This window comes from Daktulosphaira vitifoliae, unplaced genomic scaffold, assembly GCF_025091365.1.
Source record: "Daktulosphaira vitifoliae isolate Bord-2020 unplaced genomic scaffold, ASM2509136v1 Scaffold_4, whole genome shotgun sequence".
NCBI lineage: Eukaryota > Metazoa > Arthropoda > Insecta > Hemiptera > Phylloxeridae > Daktulosphaira > Daktulosphaira vitifoliae.
In genome coordinates, this window is record NW_026099575.1 from 27,179,689 (window position 1) to 27,203,668 (window position 23,980).

Here is a 23,980-nt window from a genome sequence, read left to right on the forward strand (position 1 = left end):
GAAAATAATTATGAATGTTTTGTTTTTAATGTTTCTTGTATTTTTTCATTTTATTTATATGAATGTACTTTTTACATTAACTTTGTATTTATTGTAAAATATAAAGTTACATTACAATTTTTTTGTATTATATTAGTAAAATGGTCAACTAATCTTTTTAAATCTTATCACAAAAATACTATATTCGCTATTGACATTTTTACAATGTACAACAATATTATAAAAATAGAAATATCACAATGTTAAGGTAACAATACATAACAATATTGGCACACAACTTTAGTATAACTTCAGGTTTTTCACTTGATTATCAATAGAAGTATTGATTGCAGGTCCTATAGAAAGAACTGTCAATTGTCCATTTTCTATATACTCTGCTGTTTGAATATCTTCTAGTATGCATTGTTTTTTGATACTTTCAATTGTTGTTTCATCTGGTGCTCGTAGAACAACTCTTGCACATCTACTAGGAAGTCCTATACATTCTCCTTTTTTGTATGCAGTTACAGATATAACTGCACACTGAAAAATCAATGATACTTTGTAAACTATTATTACATTAACCTTAAAATACTCAAACTATGAACTATTCTATTATATTTTATAAAAAATTATATTAGTGATTTTTTATTTTATCAATATTTATTATTTACAACAATATATCAATTTTTTTTAGTAACTGATGGTATTAATATAATTCTAGGTCATTAGTTATATTGTTTAGTTCACTACATTTAGCTGGGCCAATTGCCATTACTGTTTTTGAACGAGGAGCCACTTGAGTGCGTCCAGCATCAATTACAATAAAAGTGTTAAATCCTTTTTCAACTGCTAAAGTTTGATATTTTAACAACATTTCTTCATCTACAACTTTGAAAATATCCACATATCTATCATTTAATTCCCAATTTTCTATTTCTACAGAATTCTTCTTAAGACCAAATTCGTAGCAATGAACCATTGCATGAGAACACTGGGGATAACAAGAATATTTTTAATTGATTTCAATTAGATAGGCAAAAAATATTACATTCTAGACCCAGCTAAATTTACATTAAACAACAAATGTATGTTCATTTAAAAGTTCTATAATAGTTATAAGTAAATGATAAAAAATTAAATATCTGTTATGAAAGAGAACAGTAATCTTTTAAAACTTACTTGTGCAGCTACTTTTCCTTTTCCCATTTTTAAATCGTGCCGAACCAACAATGCCATTTTATATTCTTCTGCCGCCATTCTATTTAAAGATTTAAACTCTTTTTTACGCTCAAAATTGTCTTCAATATTTGTCGTCTTATCTCCAGTAAAGTCATAAAAATAACATGATATTTTACTTAAAAGTACACCGGTAATGATACCAACAGCTAACCCTTTATTAAACTTGTTTATAATCAATTCCTCAAAAAAATCCATCATTTATTCATAAAATTAAATTTTTAAGACGACTACTACAATTAATGTAAACTAAGTCAAGATTAATGAAGTCACTTAAAGAGTTTTTGAGTTTTTAAATGTTGAGGCTATTATCAGAAATTGTGATTATGTAACATAACCTAAGAAATAAATATGTAATGTCATGGAATAAAGTGTTATTCATGGAATAAACTCTACTTTTGTTACTGTAATTGAAGCTCTCATTAACAAGTATATTCTCAATTATAATTTATATCAACAAAAATACTAGTTTTAAGCTAATTTTTTTTGCGAATAAGTTAATTATAATTCCCAATAATAATTAAACTGTCTAAATTAAAAGTTCAATTAATTACTAATTACTATAAAATTTAATTATTATTATCAATGTTAAAATCAATTTTTTGATTTCATATTAAATTTTAGAAATTTAACTTAAATCGTTTATGATTAAAGTCATATTTTTGTCATATTCACTTTTCATTAAGTTTCTTATAGTACTATGCCTAAAGAAGTAACTATCACACTATCAAGTCCACCTACTACAACACCAGTTCAAGGGTTGTTTAGAAAGCGTAGTAGTCGACCTGTTCATATAAAATCATGGACCATCATGTTAGAAAAAAATGGATTTGTTCGATGTCATCTACAGCATTGCCGATATATAGCATATTGTATTGATGATATGAGAGAACACTTTAAAACATGTCGTGGTGAAGTAGCTGGTAATTTTGTTTGTTCTACTTGTGGTGGTCAAACAACATCCCAAGAAGCTCTTGATTATCATAAACGAAATAACCATAAAGATTCTGATGTTATGTCTATTATAATCAAACCAACTTTAACTGATCATCAAATAGCTTCATGGACTGCTGATATAAAAACACGAGGATATACCCAATGTTTTATGCCTGAATGTCATTTTATTAGTTATAAATTATCAGAGCTAGAACAACATTATGAAAAATGTCTTGGTGAGGATCCTGATACATCTTCAAAATTTTTTTGTCGCCACTGTAAAGGTTATACATCTTCTCAACAGGCTCTTCAATATCACCAAAATAATCATCACAAAGATTTACTTTTTCCCATAAAACAGGTAAAATTATTATTTTTGATTCTATAAAAAATTAATAATTTTATTTTTATTATTAATGTGCTTATAGGATAAAGAAGATGATTTGGATGATGATAATAAAATTCAATCATATCCTATGGGTCAGTATGGCCACTCAACATCAAGCGCTATTAATGCTGACAGTAAAATAGTAACTTATTCCCAGTGGAAAATTCAAGAAGATTTAGGTGACAATGATTCTATTTGTTCAGAAGTAAATGTAAACAATCCTACTGACTCGCAGGTAAAATCTTGGATTCGAGGTTTAAAACAAGGTTATGTTCATTGCAATCATAATGGGTGTAAATATATGACATTCGACTTAGATGATATGAATGATCATTTTGCTACATGTTATGAACCATATTTGGATGATGAATTTGAGTGTTCAATTTGCGGTGGTAGAACAACGTCATCTAATAAATTGAAAACTCATCTTTTACACCATCATGATGAAGGATATAAACATTTAACAGAAGAAGAATGTGGTTTTAAACTTGTAGAAACAGAAGATGGATTAGAACTACAATCAGAAAATACAGAACCTTTAAAGCGTAAAGCTGAAGAGACTGATGAAGAATATGAAGATAAACATTCTTTGAAAAGAAAATCATATGATATTCCATACAATCATCTAACCAAATGGAGAGATGAATTACTAAGAAATAAATTTATCAGGTAAACATTGTACTCAATTTTCGTAACATAATTTGTTTTAAATTTCAAAATATTTTTTATAGGTGTACAGCATCTGACTGTAGTTACTTAGCTCTTGATATGTTAGAAATGAAACAACATTCTGATGAACATGTGGACAGTGTTTACTGGTCTTTTAAAGATCGGGACTTGGAAGATAGAGTAGCAAACTTTTGTGATGCGTGTAATGGTCATTTTAAGACAGCAAAACATTTAGATGGTCACAAATTGATATCTCACAATAGTAGCGATACATCAAAAATTGATAGTTTACTTGCTGATAATAATGAATATAACATAGATGAAGATGAAGAAATTGAAGAAGTATTTTAACTATTAAGTTAAATAACAATTTTACTTTTTGCAATGTCCAATATATTACTTACTAAAGTTAATTGACATTTATAATTTTTAAATGACAAGATTTTTTAGTATTAATTTTATTTACATAGATGTTTTTATTCATCTTTATAACTCAGAGTTGTTAGGAATAACTCCTTACAAAAATAATTTATGGATAATAACTAATCATATTAGTTGTTTTTACATTAAGCTCAAAAATTAATTGTTTAAATAAGTATAAAAAACTATTAAGTTAATAATTTTTAATTACAAAATAGTTACTTATAGAAAAGAGAAATAATCTAATATTACTGTTATAAGCATCTAATAAGATTGAATGAAGGAATTATTTTTAGTTTTTAATTAAAATACTAATTTTTTTGTAAAAAAAATTTTTTTATTATAAGAAAATAACCATTTATTTTCTTTAAATATTAAATTTCTAAAAGAGTATAAGCAGTTATATTATTCCTATATTATGTCAAAGCACCTTAAAAGAAAGATTATTATCTCTAGTATAACTGATAAAAATTTTGTTATAGAATATCCAATTTTTGTTATTTGACTAATTTTGGTATATCTTTCTAAATATTTTAAATTTAAAAAGTACAATATAATTTGAATAATTGTAAAAAATTAAGTAATATTAAGTAGTCTTTTGATTTTACACTGCAATATAGAAAACAAAAAATCAAGAATATTAAATTTAAAATATAATTCAAAGCAAAATACAATTATTGTTGTTTTTGTCACCTAACAAGTGCGAACTATTTCCTCGTGTTGCCAAAATTGGCAAACATTTATAAAAGTAACTTGTTTAAACTTATTCAAGTTAATGTTAATACAATTATATTAAAATGAAAAACTACCTCCGAAATCTTAATTCTAGGAGTTATTGGACATTAAATTCAAAAATCATACAATTTTCAGAAAAATGGTCACACATCATTCTAAATTATTTCAATTAAATACTTGTTTAATGTAATATATAATGAAAAAAAAAATGTTCAGGTGAGTGGTGCTCTATGAGAGGCACTGATGTTAAATTTTATAAGCATTGCATAATAAAAAAAGAATACTGCAACACTACCTCTAATTTTTTTTACCTTTTTTGTTCCTTACTTATTGTTTAAGTTTCTTTTTAATTATAAACATTTATTAGGAAAAGCATGTCCTTTTATACACCATCCACCAAATATATGCATTGTGACCACAATACATATATAGAGATTGGCACTAGTAATCGACCTTTTAGATAAATATCTTTATAATTTATTTCCTAACAAAACGTTTTACAACAGTAATTTCAATTACTTTCAAATATAAATCAGTATTTATTTTTAATAAATGCCTCAACCCACTACACTGAATTCAGACTATACTTTTATTTTAATGTCCTCTCGACTAAATAACTTATTCTTGAACAACTAAAACAGGAAAACTCTGTATAAATAGAAGTTCGAAATCAAACTTTAATATTTATATGTAACTGGACTATAATCTATAATTAAATATTTTTTTTGTTTAGTGCAAAAAATTATATTAAAAAAATTAATTGAGTAAAAACTCATGTTTTGTAGTAATAAATAATCAATTTTTAAGATGTTTTATTGCAACAACATCATAATCCTAATTATGTTTTTTTTTTAATGATGTCAAATAAAGGATTAGGTAGGTCATACAATTATGTGAATTTATTTAATTTAATTTATTAATTACTCTTAGAGTATTTTTGATTCAGTAATATTTACTAAAAAAATATAAATATTTCATTGAAATAAGAAAAATAATCACAATTTAGATTTTGCTGAAGATAATCCAACAGGTATAAATGGACTTGACAGTGGGTATAATCTATGTTTCTTCTTAAATTCTGTAATGTCTGTGATAATTAAGGTCTGAAAAAAATACATGTATACATTTATATACTATATCAAAAACATATGCTTACTATAGTTGAAAAAATATTATTATTATTATAAATATGTAAATGACATACATTGTTATCAAACAAGGAAGTATCTTCACCAGTATGATTATTTTGTTGAATAGTATTATTTTTCAGTGTAGACTTAACATGGACAGCAAATTTTCGTCTTTTTGAACCCATCCGATTTATTTGATCCTATTAACAAATATATTTGTTTAAATAAAATTTTCAATTAATAAATATATTATTTTGTGACATGAAACAAAAAATTTTCAAACAATAAATTACAAAAATTACCTGGTAAAATTGTATAATATCATCTTTTTTAATAGTTTTTAAAGCCTCAGCTTCAATTTCTGATCTATTGAAATTATAATCTTGTGTGTCAATTTCTATTTGATAAACGCCTGCTTGTTTCATCAAACCTTTTGGCTTCTCTAGTAACTTAACTGTCAAAGCATCTTTATACTTTTCAAATTCTTCATTTGGCATTTTTTCCAATAAATCCTTTAATAAAATTATACAATTAGTATTCATACAAGAAAACTTAAATTTTATAATAATTAATTTTAAATTGAAATAATAAAAGCGCTAATAGAAAATAAATTTTAACCTGAACAGTATTTAAATAATTTTCAATTCTGGAATCAACATATAATGGAGTACGATCAGATTGCACAATTATACGTAAATTTAAAACTCCATGACTCCTACTTGATGAACTAAATACAATATACCCAAGTTGTTCCTACGATCACATTTTTTTAATTTAATGAGTTTTTAACATAAATTATATTTAAAATTACCTGTGTACGAAGTGTATTAAAACAAGATTCTTTAATTATTTCATTAAATAAACTAACAATCATATTATTCAATGTAGATTGGATACCACATTGTAAATGAATGTACACACATGAGCTGCTATGGTGGTCACTTGTTGTTTCGAACAAAGCACTTTCTCCTGTAAGTCAAAGAATTAAAATTAATTTAAGAGATAATTCTAAACAATTTACCATTTTCAAGTTGAACTTCTCTTGATCGCACCATTTGACGAGGTAATAATTTACGAAAACCATTACGGTTTGCAAATGGTTTTTCTAAAATTTGTACAATTTCTAAAGCTCTCTATAAAAATTATTCATAACAATTAATAAATAAATATAAATAAAACAATAATACACCAAATTTACATTTTGATCAATATTTCCATAAATCAGAGATTCCATAAACATATTTGACAAGAATTTTTCAACAAACTCTTCAATATTTTCAATTTTAACATCTAAAACAAGAAAAAAATACACAAACATTATATACCTTATACCACAATTTAATATAATAAAAATATGTGTTAAATATTCTTTTTGAATAATCCAAACAACATCAAGTTTTAATGATATCAAAAATTATTTGATAAAAAAATATATTAATTTTTAAAATAATTATAAATTATACTTTATTGTGCACACAAACATGAAATATATGGCTGAAGTTAATTTTTTTAAGAACTTAAATTTAAATTAATTGAGACAATGTCATAGGATAGGTACTAAATCTAAAAAAATAAATTTTGTGTAGAAAAAATATTCTAATAATTTGGTAAAAAAATAAATAAAATTTATGTATAAATAGGAATAAAAACTATGATGAAAATAGAAAGATGCTCGTTATAAGTCCAGTCAACAGTTGAGATAAACTGTTATTTTCTTCTACTGTAGAATTTAGTTTTTATGATTTAGTACCTTTTCTATGTCAGCATTTCAATTGTTCAACCTAAATACCTTCTAGGGATGCTAATAATTCATTTGGAGTCCAGGCGGCTTCTGATAATATAACAGAATTATAACGCATAGCACTATGATAAGGTTGTTCCATTGCTATGTTCTTTAAATCTCTAATTTTCTAAAATAACACTCAAATAAAATGTGTTAAAATAAAATAAAAATACAGAAAATTGATTTAAAAACTACCTCTTCTTTAATTATGTCAAATCGAAGTAGGTTTATTTTGAATGTTAGGAGCTTGTCAATAGTTTTTTTTAACAGTATATCAAGTTTATGATTGAATCCACTTAATTGCATCTAAAATTAAGAGTTTCATGAATATTTTATTAATCATTAATGATTTTATTAAAGTTATACCTTAAAACCATAACTACTAGGCTTAATAACTAAGTGGAGACTAGCTCTAGTAGCATCCCATGTGTATTCAGAAAAGTCTTCATTGAAGAGTCTGACAAATAAACTCATGACATTACAATAGAATGGATCACTCATTACTGTTGGACTACAATAAATAACAAAAATACAATATAATAATATAAACGATAAATTATTATTTTTAGCTTGTATAGTACCTGAAGAAATCAATTGAAACAAAAGCTTTAGGAAAACGAAATTCTGTATCTTTTTTAAACCAAGATCTAATTATCATTGAATCGTGAATAATACGTGGATATTCAGGTTCCTAAAAGAAATAATAAAAAATTAAAGGGCAATTTAAATTGATTCAAAGTAAGAATTTTACTTTATTGTCAAGTGACACCAAACTAAAATCTGTAGCTATAAATTCATTTTTTGACGGCATTTTGAAATCTTCCAAAAAATCATTTTTTTTCCAATTCTAAAATATTGATATGTTTAATAATAAAATTATACAATTAAATAAGTATAAAATATTACATTAATTGAATCAACAGGAATTTTGCATATACTATAAGGGGTTCCATAATATTTATCAACAGAGCTGGTTTGATCTTTAAATACTTTGGAAACAACGGTTACCCTAAAAAGATTAAATAAATATTTATTTAATATAAGTTTTTGTATTAATAAATAAATACCTCATATTTTCTGGTTTAAAGTATGTTAAAAGTTCTATAATTAAATCAGGTCTCCATTCACGAATCAAATACTCTGCAGTTAAAACATCTTCCAAGTTAAAATTCTAAATCAAAATAAATATAGACATATTTTGCATAAAAAGGAAATTAATAATATAATTTTGGTTTGCCAAAAAAAAAAAAAAAAATTAAAAACTAATAAAACATTCTTACAATCATGTGAGAAGATAAACGATACACATAGTCTAATGGCGAACCTTTGTCTTTAAATTGAAATTGCATAGCACTTATTTCTTTATTTTCTTGGTGAAACCATTCTTGAGGTCCTTCTCGTTTTAACATATTTACATACTAGTATATAAATAAATTCAAATTTTTGTATTTATGTTTTGCAAATTTATATACATGTAGCTTTTTTTAATTTTACCTGGAATATTAATTTTATAATGTCATCTACATGATCAACTCCTTTTTCAGTTAAATCAACATCAATATCAAAAAGTTCAATTCCTCTAGCTTCAAATTTGTTCCCTGCTGATAATTTGCTGGACCATCCTTTCTTTTTTAAAACTGTTAGTATACTGTATGGTCCTTCATGTCCAAATAACGCACTTAGATATCTATTTGGCTACAATATTATCAGGTTATTAATGAATTTTTCAAAACACTATACCTTTTTTTTACCATGCTCTTATAATATTTGGTTTGGTCAGGAATTAGAAAATTAACAGATAAAGCTCTTATATCTTTCACGGGTACTACTAGAGTCTTAGTTCCTAATTGTTCATCTTTATAAATAGGATCTGTCCATACAGGCATGTTTATATCTTTCTTTTGAATATCTCCAAACAAATTTCCCACAAGGGCTTCCAAAGTATCAAGGTTCTCTATAAAAAAATAATTTTAAATAATTTATATTAGTTTACTAAATTAAATATAATAAACTTACCTTTTCCTAATACTGAAAGGAACATTAAATGTGAAGAGTACCATTTAGAATGGAACTTCAGTAGCTCATCACGAACACTTATATTTCTTGAATTTGGATTATCCCATAAAGTTTCTTTAGTTCCTGTAAAATAGAATATAATAATAATTAATATTAGGATAGTTCATTATTTAATTAATCTAAAAATATTCAATAACGGTTTTAAATGTATAACACTAAAAAATAAATTTTTTTCTTAAATTATCAAAACTCCCTAAAAATTAAAAATTATTATTTAAAAATAACTAGTTTTAAATAATTAAACTTATTGTAGAAAAAGGATATAAAAATAATTAAAATGTAATTACCTGTTCCAAATTGATTATAGGCATGTGATGGTTCTGCTGCATTTTTTTCAAGTTGTGCTAAACGCCAAAAGTCATCTGCTACATTTTTTTCATGTTCAGAATTTACAGCATTAATTTCTCTTTCAGTTGCACTTGTAGTAAATAAAGGGTCCAAAAAAAATTGGGCAAACCTAAAATTTGTACAAAACAAAAATTTTGTGGTGAAAAAAATTTTTGCTTTATAAATAATCTAGTCTAAAATTAGTTAATTGTACCTGTCTAAAGATGGTTCTAAAGCATCAGTCTTAGTAGAAAAGTAGTAATTGGTGTGATCATTGGCTGTATAAGCATTATAAGATCCTCCGTTTTGTACTAAAAATTGTGTAAATTCATTTTCAATAGGATATTTTTTTGTACCTAAAAATAGCATATGCTCACAAAAGTGAGCTAAGCCGGGCAAGTCCTTTGGTTCACTTAAACTTCCTAAAAAAAATTTAATTTGAAAAAAAAATGTTGGGTTAAAATTATAAAAACAAAACAATAATTAACAGTAAATGTATTTTACATTAAAAATTTATTTCTTACCAACGGCTACAGATAACGATGCTGCTGATTTATCTGTGTCAGGATCACTAATCAATAATGCAGTTAAACCATTTTTTAAGACTAGTCCTCGATACAACCGGGAATCACCAATGGATTTTTCAATATTTTCAATTCGTTTTTCTACTTTATCAGACATTGCTAAAAAATTTCCCCTAAATAATTTATTAGAATATTTATAGTTAAAATTCCTATCATATTGCTGGTACACTTGAGCACTATACACATTACAAATCGCCACTAGCAGCAATAGCTGCAGAGACACAAACGTCCACGGACAGTGCATGGTTAGCAATGTAAACCAGCTTTGTCGACCGGGTTGGAAATCGAGAAAGGCACATTGTGTTCGTAATGACTGGCAAAATATTAAGATTTATAAATTGATAAATCAGAACCGATCGCTGCGTGCCAACAACCAAAGAGTTCTTAATCGTTAATTTAATATGAAATAATGAGTGCGCCACATTGCGCTGTAGTAACTACCTATTATAACTACCTAAAAACAAACTTACCTTAGATTAGTATTTCGTAAAGTACCGGATATTTATCCTATTAATTTAATAACGACTTATCACTGATAGACAGTATAACATACATTATATTATTATCGTTTATCATTAACAATTATGTACTGCCCAAAAAAAAAGTTAAAAATATTTTTATCTTTTTTCATCTTATCAGTTGAGTTGTAGTGATCGCTTAGGTAAGAAAGATTTTTTTCAAAATAATTTGCGAAAGGTGGCAAAACTACACAATATAATATTAAACGATTAAATAATAATAAAATTCATCAATGAAGAATTAATAATTTAATATGTAAAGTAAAAATCAACCAAACAAAGATGAATTTTACTAAAAATAATTGATAATACTTGCAGATATAAGATATGTATCTTAGAGTATTGCTCTATGATATGTATACAACAAATACAAACTAATTTAAATTGAATAAGTAGTACCAAATTTAGTAATATTAATACACTTCTTTAAAAATAATAATTGTAATTACAGGTAAAGGGGCTATTGCCCTAAACAACACATTTTAAGTGACATATGTCATTTAAAATTTCTATTTACTCTTATGTTATTTTCAGAATAAATTATTTTTTTTACAGAAAAGATTTTCTATTATAATCCAATAAACTTTTTTTTGAGAATATAAATTATACGAATAAATCGTCCTCAAAGATCTAAACTCTTAAATACGTATTTGTGATGAGAAATTATGGACATAATTAATTTTAAATAAAAAGCCTTTAATTTTCTTATTTATAACATTTACATATAATATCATGTTGATCAACATAACAACTTGTTTTATAACAAGAGACGAGCGAAAATTCAACCGTTACAAATATTTGATTATTAACAAAAAAGTCAGATTAATATTCTTTTAAAATAGCCATTATAGGAAGCTATATTCTCTCAAAAAGTTAAAAATAATTTTCTTGTATAATAAAATAACCTCAAAATCTTCTTTAAGACACGTTTTCTTATATTCAAAATATATCTTTTTAAGAATAAAAAAAAATTAATAAGATACTAAATTGTTTTTTGATTTTATTTTCCAAACTAAAAACACATTCTATTAGGTATACAGGGATCATTTAAATTTGATAGGATACTCACTTTCTTAGAAACTATTGAAAATTTGAAATTTTTGTAAAGAAAAACAACTAGATAATATTGATAAAAAAATTTTGTTCTTCAAATTTTTTTATCCAATAGGTCATTTATCCGTTACGACATATAAAGAAATTTATAGTGAGAATGGAGTGAACATCACCAGTCGAACTAACCCTGAAGGGTTAAAAAAAAATTATTTAACAATATATTATTGTAGTTTTTTAAATCATATACTTTTTCTTATAACAAAAGTGTAAGTTTCTGAGAAAATAAAAGTCTTAACAAATTTGGATCACTCTGCAGATTTTAATAAAATTAACTTGAAATAATTGTTAAATTTTTTAAGTTATTTTATATAAATGACCTTTTTTTTCTTAATAAATTTCGTGTGTAATCAATTATTACACAACAACAAAAAATACTGAAATTCTAACAAATTAATCAATTTAATTTTAAATTATTTTTTATGCAAAATATTAATTTATCATAAAATATTCTCAAACATGCAAAAAAAATGTTTGCTATTTAATTAAACGCTTCAAAATTTGTTGACATTTTTAACTCCGTTTTTCTATGAGAATCAAAAATATAAAATTCCGACCTCTAATTATCGATCACATCTATCTATAGTCATTAAAAACAATCATGGATAATTAATTTTACTGAAGTATAACCAAAATTGGCTTTTTTTTTTTTGCTAATTTTATTGTTGTAAAGCAAACCAAAAATGTATAAAATTACTCGAAGTTTTTTTCTACATAAATTACTTATTTTTCCATAATTTATTTACAATATTACTCGTAAGCCTAATTTTGTTTTATTTACATTTAATATACATATTATATTTATATGAACCCCATATATTTATATCTATAAAAAAACGAAAGAGAAAATTCTTGTAAAAAAACACAAAAATTTTTGTTGAAATATTGATAATAGTTGAATATTAATTATAAATATACATGCATACTGCTAGTGAACAAAGTTCTTTGTTATAGAAATTAGTTCATACTAAATATACTACATGTATACCAAATATTATATTAAATTTTTGCTATACTCTACAATTTTTAATAAATTTCTTAGCACCTGAATCCACTCAAAACACGTGTTTTTAATTTATAATTAATTTCCAATTTAATAAATAAAAATTTCAAGATACAAGAACAAAATTATTATCAATTAATGCAATTTTACGTCCTCCATTTTGAGGATTATGATCTGAGAACAAAACAATATAGTAGACCGTAACATTGTAAATATTTTATCCATCTTGATTTTATAGATCGTAAATATTTTCATCGTGTACTCGATTAGATTTCGAATTATTCCAAGTTTGACTAATGTGAACATGAATTAAAATGTTGGGAGCAATACGATAAAAGATTAAATTGTTTTAAATCGATATACTTATAAAGTGCAGAGAAGATAGTAATAAAAGTACCGTCAATTTGGCTAACTTGGGAAGTGTTTTAACTTGGGTCAGTAAAACATATATCATCATTATTTAATTTATTAATTAAATTTAATGTATTAATTTACAGCCTCAGTAAAATATTTACAAATATTGTTAAGAAACATAATATTTGCTCACAAAAATTAAGTCATGAAATCTATAAAATATTTAACTGTCCTAAATTGGCCAATTTGAGTGTAATAATACTGTAGAATTCAAAAGTTTTTTTAGACATTTAGTACATTTATATAAATAACATAAATCATTTATAATCAAGTTTGGCAATAAATAAATATTTTAAATAAAATTTTAGCAAAAAAAAAACTGATGGTGTATTAATTAATTAATATTAAGTTTCAATAGACAAAATGAATTGTCTAAATGTCAATAAATTTAAACTCAGCTGTAATGGAAGAGAAGAAATTTATAAATTTAATTGGCAAATATAAATTTTTACTTATTTCAGTGTTTTATGATTATCATAAAAAAATAAGTTTAATGTAATATACAGAGTGTTTAGTAAATAAGGAAACAGGTAAATTGTTACAAACAATGAAAACAATAAAAACTCGTTTCTTTACTTACTAAACACTATATATTTCTTCATAAAAAACCATCGAACATTAAATTTGAGATCGATACATATTATTACCTCTTGGTCACTCAATTATTCCCGCTCTTGTTAATACTAATAAAACATTTATTTCTACAAAAACTTTTCTCATACTTGTGGTCACACTTATATATTTTATCTTGAAATTTATATAGTAGGTAATGACTTGGTCAATTCAATCAATACTAATAATTTCCTAAACATTAATTAATAAACTTTATTCACTAGAAAAGTAATAAAATTTATAAAATGTAAAGACAACGAACGAAAAATTTATTTAAAAAAATTCATTGCTCGTAGTAATAATTTAAAAATATAATTGTGTGATTGAAACACTAATTTCGAGGTCAAATCTATGAAAATATGTTAAGACGTATTGTCATTCTTTACTTAAATGTTTTAGTTATAGATTCTACAATGACAATAAAATAAAACATTTCTGCAATTATAATTAAAACAATCAATCGATTAATTAACAAACAGATAATCAAAATTTAGATATCAATAAATATTATTGTAATAAATCAATAAATGACATCCAGCAGTAATTTTTTTTTGCACTTGATAGATTTTTATTTTATTGCACCTATTTGCTTTTTAAATTAATTTATTCTATATATTTATCAATTATTAGAATAAATGATAAAGTGAACTAAACAATTAGTCTTCCTTTAAAAAGCAGTAGAAGTAAAAATAGTCTCAGCTATTTATCGCTTTTTTAATCTTAAAAAAAAATTAATTAGTAGAAGAAAAAATTCTGCTAAAAAATTTATTTTTAAACTAATAATGTTGAATAATTTAATATTCAACGTTTATAATTTTACTACCTTAAACTTTTTTACGAAGAAAATATAATATTTTATTTTTTTCTGATTAATTATTTACATTTTTTCGTTTTGCTACACTCATAAAAATTTACTACACCCAAAGAAAAACCTCAATCAAAATTGAAAGAGAAATTTTATCAAGGGTTTATGATAATGTTTTATTAATACGAACAAAATAACTATTCTTATAAATAATTATTGTTCAAGACAAGAAAAAAAATATCATATTGATAAATATATCATTGATTCAATAGTAATGATATATTTATCAAATTGAACAATGAATTTATTATATAGATCGAGGTTTTTCTCTGGGTGTACTTTAAATAAATAAATGGTATTTTCATTTTTGAAATGAAGGTGTTAAATTATTTAATTTATGAAAAAAATGTTAACTAATTATTAATAATTTAAAATAAATAATTTATGTATTTATCAAGCGTAAATTATGAATTCGCTGATTCTCAAAATATGTTATTTTAATAAAATAATAATGATATTAAAATATGTTTATTGACTATCTGTGTTTAACAAAATACTGAGATATTAATCATTTTTAGAAAATATTATTTTATATATACGGACTAAACACCCGTCCCGGTGTATAAATGGTTAAGAAACCTCCTCCTTTGGGGAAGACCGTTATGGCCCTTAATGGGTTAATAAGAGCGTAAAAAAAAAAGAATTATTTTATATTACATATAACTAAGTTTAAATGGGCACTAAAGTGTCTAATGACATTTTTGACGATAATTTTTTTTTAAGTACACAAATATAAAATATACATATGTAATTTCACTAGCAATTTTAATTTTTAACCTAAATAAAACACAATTACACTTGGTTATGAGCACGTGATTAGTTAAAATTATAATCAGAAAATAAGTTTCGAGTGAATTTCTCTAATTTTTTAAACATTATAATTTAACTAAGACAACCTGATAACTAAATAAATTATACCATTAGATTACTACTTTGCTAATTAAAATTAATAATTTTGCTGTATATTTCACTATTTAAAGGACTAGCTTGTATTTTATGTATCTTATATTTGTATTACGAATGCAAAAAAAATAGAGATATAAATGCAGAACTAACATTATCCTTTACCTGTGTTAAACTTAAACCTACGGTATAAAATAAATGCTATATCAAAAAATAAAATAACCATAATATATTTTGGAGTGAAGCGTAGTTAATTGACATCAAATCTTACCATTTATCAAAATTAATATTTTCAAAAAATATATTATTTATTTCCAATAACGGTACTTGTTAGAATTTGGAAAGGATGTACTACGAATTTTGAAAAGATTTTGTAGGCTACATACTATGAGGGGAGTAATACCACCATATACTTCCCTGGTATATTTAGTTGAAGTGTTGGCAGCGTAGTGGGTACCGGTGTACTAAATTATTGTTAAGTTTAAATTTTATATAAATTAATTTTTTTCAAAATAATTTAGTGTGGAATCTGTCTGAAATTCGAAAATAGGACAAGTGTAACTTCCTTGATCACTAAACTCTTAAATAGAGTAAATTAAAAAATTCCGCTAGTTAATTGTATAATATTTATACAAATTGATAAAATCTTAAAATATTGAATTAGTAGTAATTATAATTATTGGCTGTAATTAGCAACTTTGTATACTTATATTTATTTATATAATAGATGTATCACGGTCGCTTAAATTTGAGATAAATCGTAACAATTATAATTGAAAAAACAAAAAATATATAATTATTCTATTTAATAGTTGGAAACTTAAATGAGATGAAATTTAGCATTTTTAAGTAAAAAAATTATTCTACAAATAGTCAATGATTCTAATTATTTTAATGATTCTATGTTGACTTATTTTTACATAAATTTTTTCTGTTACGCAAGAATATGTCCTGTGATTTAGTAATGAGCCTATTAGATGGTGTAGTTTAATCATATCTACAATACTAGGGTATATAATATTCCTTTAGCTGTGCTTATAAAATAAATATTTTTTGACAATTTTTTACGCATACTTGCAGTTCTACATCCAAAATGAATTCGATTATAATAGGCGGAATTAACACCAAAATAATTGTATATTTAAAATATTTACCAAAAGAATAGGTTTATCGTGGCTAGTAGGGTGATTAGACCTTTTAGTTCAGTACCGTGAATACGACACTGACTAAACGTACTTTACCAACAGTTCGAATTTAGAGATAGATTCTTGTCTGTACTCATTTCATCAGCCACTTTTAATTAAATTATTAAAATTAATTATTTAAATCACTAACTATTACATTTAAAGATAATAAACATTAAAAAAGTATTAATTCATTTTCAAAATAATAATTAAAAGAAATTACAGGCGGTTTTTAATTTTAATACATAGTTTTAAAAAAGGGAAATATATATATTTCCCTAATTGATTTTTATATAAATCAAATAATTAAATAATTTAGAATTCAACAGGGAAACTTGCAACATAATTCCGTTGTCAGATAAAATTTCCCACGCCATAGTAGTTTAATAAACAGAAAAAACTTTATTTTGGTTAAAAGTAAATATTATGATATGTAAATATTACGTATTCATGTACATAAAATATATAATTTTTTATGCCCTTCAGCTAATGATAATTTAATTTGAATATATGCATTTCAAAGCATTTTACACCAAAAAATAAGCACTATAGTTTGATACCCCTCTTAGAGGGGCCCTCTATATAGGTATATTGTTTCATTAAAAATTACAGAATAAATGACAAAATGGAATTATTCAACTATACATAACACAATGATTGTTTTTTAAGTTCACTAAAAAATAATTTAGCTAACGACCTATAATATCTTAATTATTAAATATTAAAAGTACTTTCTAATGTATCAGTAAACAATGTTAGTATATCTTTGCCTCTATGACAAACTGCAAATGCCAATTCAAAAATTTACTCGAAAAAGAAAAGAAAATCTCAATTTTATTTAGTATACACATATATTTTAAAACAAATTGTATTAACTATTGAAGTTGGAAAATTAAGTAGGTTTCTTAAAACTTCAAACGTGACTATATACCTATTTTTAAGTATGCTTAAAACAAAAAAAAAAAAGATTTTTATTATTCCAACGTGTATCGGCTAAAAATTAAGTAACTTTGACCAAATCATCGCACATGGTAAAATGAAAGATAAGATATAATTTATTAAATTCTTAGACTAAATCGTATGTTCATTTTGTAATATTCGACGATGTAATTACATTTTATTATATAATTTATGATCATCGAACACAGGTTTTATAAATAAAATTTGATAAATTAACTGCAATATTTTAAACTCAATTTTTATTGTTATTATTTATTTAAAAATATTGTTACCAACAAAGTAAAATTTATTTAATTTTATGAAAATTCAGTGTTCTAAATCTTTACACTAGGTCTAAAATCATTTTATGCTAATTATGAACTCTTAAGGTTAAATAATTATCGGCCTGAATATACGAGAAACTCTTTGTGTTGGTGTAGTTTCTGTAGTTAGAATTTTAAATGCGAATATCAATAATGAAAAATAGTAACAATAGGTGGTTATTATAATAGCTAAAACGTCTTTATAATAAGTGTCCAAATTGTCCTAAGAATTCTTACAAACATTATTGTTTTTCTGTTAAAGATTGAAGACACTATTATAGAAGTTAAATGAATGACAGTTAATCAAAGTTGTTGATAAAAACTTACACTTAGCCAGGGGCGGCTTCAATTTTTGTCTGGATGGTCAATTTTTTGAAGGATTGTGAGCAAAATATAAAAATTTACGTTAAAATTTTTTTGAATATCATATAGGAGATACACACATATATATATTCTTAGAGATATATTACAATCAGTACTATATGTTCTATTAACTATGGCCTCCCTAAAATTCGCAACTGCATTTAATTATAAATGCATTGGATAACACACATTTGTATTTTATGCATATGAGACATAATATTAATAATAACTATAAATTTCCATTTAAACTGTTGTGATATTATTGTAATTACAATAATTTTTTACTTATACATTTACACATTTTTTAATAAATGCATTATTTGACAATGTAAATTTTTTAAATATTCAAAAAAAAAAAAAAAGAAATAAGATAAAAAGTATTTTTTTTTATATATGTCAGAATTACAAAAATGTAAACATTTTTTATTTTATACAATATTCAGGTGAATTGTATAAGAAATTAACAAATCTGACTACAGATTTTATCCATCACAAATAATAATAAAGTGTATTTATATATTTGTATTATAAGATTACCACCTTCATTTTATTTTAATAATGTCGCTTAAACCTTTGGTGTTTTTATTTCTTTGCGCTATTTTTTAACTTATTATAATATAAGTTTAAACATTTTTTTTTGTTTTTAAACTTCATATTTTTAAAACTCACTATTTTATTTTTTGTATAATTTTTGAAAAAATTGTTTTCTAAACAACTCGTCTTATTTATTGCTAGTTTATTATAAGGGCGGCTTGTTATAAGTTGTATGATACGCTCTATTGGACATTGGCCAACTTAATTTTATATGAATGTAAGACGCATAATACTACTCTATGACACACTCCAGATAATATTATTGTATTATCATTGAGCGTCAAAATATCCTGGTCCTTTTTTACCGTTATATGCAATATATATAAAGATTATAAATAAATAAAAATACATTGTTTACTGTTATTCTTTTACTTTTTAAATGATAATTGATCTTTCATGTTTGACAGTCAGAACGCCCACGTCGTGATATATAACTTTGATCATTCACCTTTTAAAATCTTTCAAATAAATATTTAAAAAAACAGTCGGAATCGAGCATAGTGGAAACCAGTGTAGTATTGAAATCTGACAGTGATTAAAATCGCTATCTTAAAAAACCCTACGATGCGAATTTATAGATCGTATTATATTTTTAGTTGAGATTTAATATGAAATATATATACCTACTGAAAGAAACGTACTAAAAGTATTTATAAAAAAAAATTTGATTAATCTATTTTTCAAAAATGTATAGCAGTGTTAATCTAGATATTAGTGGTTAACTTTCATATTCTAAAACAGCCGCACAAATCTTGTATAGGTAATTAATTATTACATGTTTTCAATTATATACGCAATCGTATTTTGTTGTTTCTATTTTTTTTTACAAGTTGGCTTAAGGAAACATACGCAGGTTTAATACACTTTTACAAATTAGCAATCATAGATTAAAAAACTTAAATCAGAAAATGTAAATATTCTTTAAACAATACCTAATACATATTATGACTCCATCAAATGTTACTCAAAATGTTTATTAAAATTATAAGTCACTAAAGTTTTAATAATTTTTGTTACATCTTTTACTGCCAGTTTTAATTTATTACCATTTGTACCGATAAAAATAATTGACAAGTTTATTCCAAACCTGATTTACGCACTATTTTTGTTGAGTATTGTTTTGAGTAGTTACAATTTTTGCAAATAGTTCCTTATCTGTTTGCAATATTTATTCTTAAACAAATATAGTATTCAAACTTAATAACGCAAACGTTATTCTTTTCAAAACTGATTTACATCCATATGTTCAAGGCCAGGAGAAACGATTTATTATGAAAGATAATATCTAATTTATATACTTAAATAAGTTACCATATTAATTTTTCCTTTCATTAATTATAAGTAAACAATTCTTTTTTTCTATTCGGTTGGGTCTAAATATTATAATAGTCAAATTACAAAAAAAAACTTAGTTTGAACGTTCAACATTATTTTGGATTAAATCAAAATTCTGTCATGATACGTTGGATGAAAACTGAAAATAATGTGATAGAGATCAATGCTATAAATACTACCACCTCTTTGTCATTACATATCTTTTACTTGGTTCTGACCTCAATGTAATATGATGGCATAATGTTTATTGTTAATTGTCTCTGGATCTACTTAAGATTTCTATGTAAATTTTCTAATTGAAATAAATAAGAAAAATTATTTCTGTCTTTAACATCATTATAATTTATATTGAAAAACCACATTAAACAGTTTATTTCGATATCTGAACAAACACAGTTAAAATTATTTAATAGACGTCATAACAATAGTACTGCGTAAAAATTAGAACAATATTTGTACATTATTTAGCACTAAGATATCTTAACCTGTCAAATAACAAATTTATGATAATAATTAATAAAACAATCCAACTAAAAATAATTTATGAAAACAATAAAAATTAAGAATTCCTTTGAATCTTGAGACTAAATTATACACGAAAGTATTTATTAAAAATAGTTATTATATTAATTTTCATAGTGATTATTAAGGACGAAACCAATTTATATTTAATAGGTATAATATTCAATCAACGTGTTTAATATATGAGTGAATTTATTCTATTTAGAGTCGTTATCCTGGTTCATTTATCATTAGTATATATTGACATTTTTATAGCATTTTAATTAAACACCAAAATTCTTTTAGGTACAAATCTCTAATAATAATAGTCTCTTACGTAGCTTACTAATATCAATAAAAACAATTTTAAGTATAATTGGACGGTTATTGTGTAAAGTTGTTCAAATCAGAAATGTAAAATTTTACCTAGTGGTAAATGAGATTTTTAAAATTCTAATCATAACAAAATAATAACTTAAATACATCATTGATATCGCTAAATGTAGTAAAAATGTTATTGATAAAGAATATAAAAACGCAACATTTGACTTGAGCACCTTCTAAAAAAATTCAATTTAAATTAAAAAGAAAATTTTTACCTACAAATATTTATTGAGAGTTTAAATTTTCTGTCTTTGAGCGAGTTAAGAAAAAATTTGCTGATTTAAATAAAGTTGTATAATCTTAGTAAAAATACTAAATAAAGTTGTAGTCCTTATAAGTATAAATTTAGTTCAAAATATAAATAATGCATGAAATAGATCAGTTTTTAAAAAATATTGTTGATACATAAACAAAAATGAAACTAAAAATCTTCGTGTAAAATTACAAGTGTTTTAAAATATAAATATAAAACATTATCTTAGGCGTAATTTGAACAAAATGTTTGGGAAATCTATCTCATTTTCACATTTCCATAAAAGTATTTCTATCTAAATTTTCATGGATAAATATTCAGTTTTAGATATTAATTACGTACATTTTAAAAATCGAATAACAATCACCTCAAAAAATAATATTAGTAAAACATTAAATATTTTACAAAAAACACTGCATGCTAGCCTCTACAAATAAAATGATTTTGCCATTTTCACAGTTTAAATTGACGAAATTAAATAATCTAAATAAAATCAACGTCAAAATTAATCAAATTATTTTTATGATATTCAGTCTTATACAGTTATAGTTTGTTAAAATCATTATTAGATAGATAAATGTTTGTAAATTGATAATCGCCATGATTAATTACTGTTGATCAAAGAATAAAATGTAAAGTTTGAAAATTTTAAATAGATATACTTAAATAAATATACTTAAATAAATAGAATGATTTATTTTATCTATTAAAAGAGTCTGAGTTGTATTATAAATTATCAACATACTTAAAATCACATCGTGATGAAAAAACGTGTAATAAAACAATATGAAACAAAAGCGTAGAACAAAATTACAATAGCCTATCGTTAGTTAATCATCTAGAAATAAATTTAATAGCCGTTTGATGGCCTTCATTATTAATAAAATCATTTTCAACATTCGATTTGTAACATTTTCCTGTTAAAGCTAAAATTAAAAGTTAGATAAAATAAGGAATTTAATTTAATCATAAAATTAATTGAATAATGAAGTTATTGGTTCTAAGCTGAAGAAATATGAGTATAAAATTAAAACGTTTTTATTATATTTACATTTATACTGATAAAATTACCTAATAAAAACACTTCATAAATATTATGAGTGAAAAAGAAATTTAAATATAAGTTCAAATAGATGAAAAATTCTTCATCATATTTTTTTTTTTTTTGAAGTTATCCTCATATACTTTCTGTAATAGCAGCATGTAAAAAATGTTGATATCCATCTAGAAAATTAATGTAAGCATGCACATTACATTTTTAACGCTAAAGATGTACCCAAGGGTCATAGACTTCTTTTTTCATTCGTAAAAACAATCAAAATTAGAATTATATAATATACATGTATACGATTATTTTTTTAGAAAAATTTGGGACAAATCATTGAATAGCTCACTTAAATTTTTTAAGAAAAAAATTCGATTTTAAAACTATTTTCTATAAGTTTCTACTTTAACAAAAAAAACATTATGGAACCAAGTAATACAATGCGATTCGCCTACGCTTCTCAACTGATTTTACTGATGAATTAAGCATATGGGTTACTGCAGAACACTTAGCGAGTATTGTAATAACTTATTACGATACTATACACGAATAAGTGCTCGGCATAAATCAGTTTCAAATTTTGATAAGTTATCAATCTTCATTATCATAGGATAATGAAGAAAATGCAAAAGAAACTAAACTTTTTTAAATTTATTTTGGCCTACTTTATTTTGCTGATGTTTAGCCGTAGAAATATGTTGACTCACTTGAAAACGTTGACCTATTGTTACCTTTTTTGACAACATGTATAATATAGAATTTTTCCATAGCTTTGAAACGTTTATTTGAAAATTCTTATAAGCATATAGATGCTTTATGAGCAAAAGGACTAGATATCTTTGACATTTCAAATGTGTTTAGTAATAAAATACAAAAACTGTGTAAATGAAACATTTTATTTGGCAGACAAGTTTAAAATGCAAGATATTATACGCACCACAGAGACGATTTAGTCATGAACGTCATTGAGATAACGTCTTATTCTACAAAGAGCAAAAACTTTATCAATTTATGATAGATAAAGGTAAAAATCCAAATAATAATGCAAACAATACCACATTATCAAAATATGTATATAAAATTGGTACCACTTAACTCAAAAAAATTAAGAAACGTATTTATACCTTATCAACTATTAATTATTATTCAACGACAAGTTTTAATTACAATTAAATTCATTTCCTTGTTATAAGTATTTCGCCTGCTATTTTTACCCTAAATTAAAATACAAATTTGTATAATTAACAATATGTTTTTTTATAGAAACTTGTTCATTTATCAAGATTGGAAAATACTATAATAAATGAAATTGATTAAATTTTTTTTAAATACCGAACTCATTTGAAGGGTTAATTGTAGGTTACTCAA

General features: G+C 23.9%; 3 protein-coding genes across 6 annotated transcripts; 1 reads left to right on the forward strand and 2 right to left on the reverse strand.

The window, feature by feature from the left end:
• Positions 1-130: 130 nt before the first annotated feature.
• On the reverse strand, positions 131-1,531 carry LOC126906057 (peptidyl-tRNA hydrolase 2, mitochondrial-like). Its single transcript, XM_050686302.1, has 3 exons — positions 1,162-1,531; positions 733-973; positions 131-539 (listed from the first exon to the last, which is right to left on the reverse strand). The coding sequence occupies exons 1-3, from the start codon at positions 1,417-1,419 to the stop codon at positions 280-282; spliced, it is 759 nt and encodes a 252-aa protein (XP_050542259.1). The 5' UTR covers positions 1,420-1,531; the 3' UTR covers positions 131-279.
• Positions 1,532-1,669: 138 nt separating this feature from the next.
• On the forward strand, positions 1,670-4,657 carry LOC126906054 (zinc finger protein 512B-like). Its single transcript, XM_050686299.1, has 3 exons — positions 1,670-2,515; positions 2,583-3,211; positions 3,274-4,657. Exons 1-3 carry the CDS (start codon positions 1,919-1,921, stop codon positions 3,560-3,562), a joined length of 1,515 nt encoding a protein of 504 aa, XP_050542256.1. The 5' UTR covers positions 1,670-1,918; the 3' UTR covers positions 3,563-4,657.
• A 588-nt stretch (positions 4,658-5,245) lies between these two features.
• Positions 5,246-23,440, reverse strand: LOC126906053 (insulin-degrading enzyme). 4 transcript variants are annotated; one of them, XM_050686296.1, is made up of 22 exons: positions 23,320-23,440; positions 10,207-10,365; positions 9,897-10,104; positions 9,643-9,812; positions 9,296-9,418; positions 9,031-9,233; positions 8,774-8,974; positions 8,560-8,697; positions 8,347-8,450; positions 8,186-8,288; positions 8,031-8,126; positions 7,861-7,970; positions 7,646-7,790; positions 7,475-7,585; positions 7,286-7,406; positions 6,695-6,786; positions 6,518-6,629; positions 6,308-6,465; positions 6,115-6,249; positions 5,799-6,008; positions 5,571-5,696; positions 5,246-5,469 (listed from the first exon to the last, which is right to left on the reverse strand). In XM_050686296.1, the coding sequence occupies exons 1-22, from the start codon at positions 23,378-23,380 to the stop codon at positions 5,362-5,364; spliced, it is 2,994 nt and encodes a 997-aa protein (XP_050542253.1). In that variant the 5' UTR covers positions 23,381-23,440; the 3' UTR covers positions 5,246-5,361. The 4 variants fall into 4 exon arrangements, with proteins under 4 accessions (XP_050542253.1, XP_050542254.1, XP_050542255.1 ...); XM_050686297.1 differs by lacking the exon at positions 23,320-23,440 and adding an exon at positions 10,737-10,876 and having other exon boundaries at positions 10,207-10,379; XM_050686298.1 differs by lacking the exon at positions 23,320-23,440 and adding an exon at positions 10,737-10,875.
• Positions 23,441-23,980: the final 540 nt, after the last annotated feature.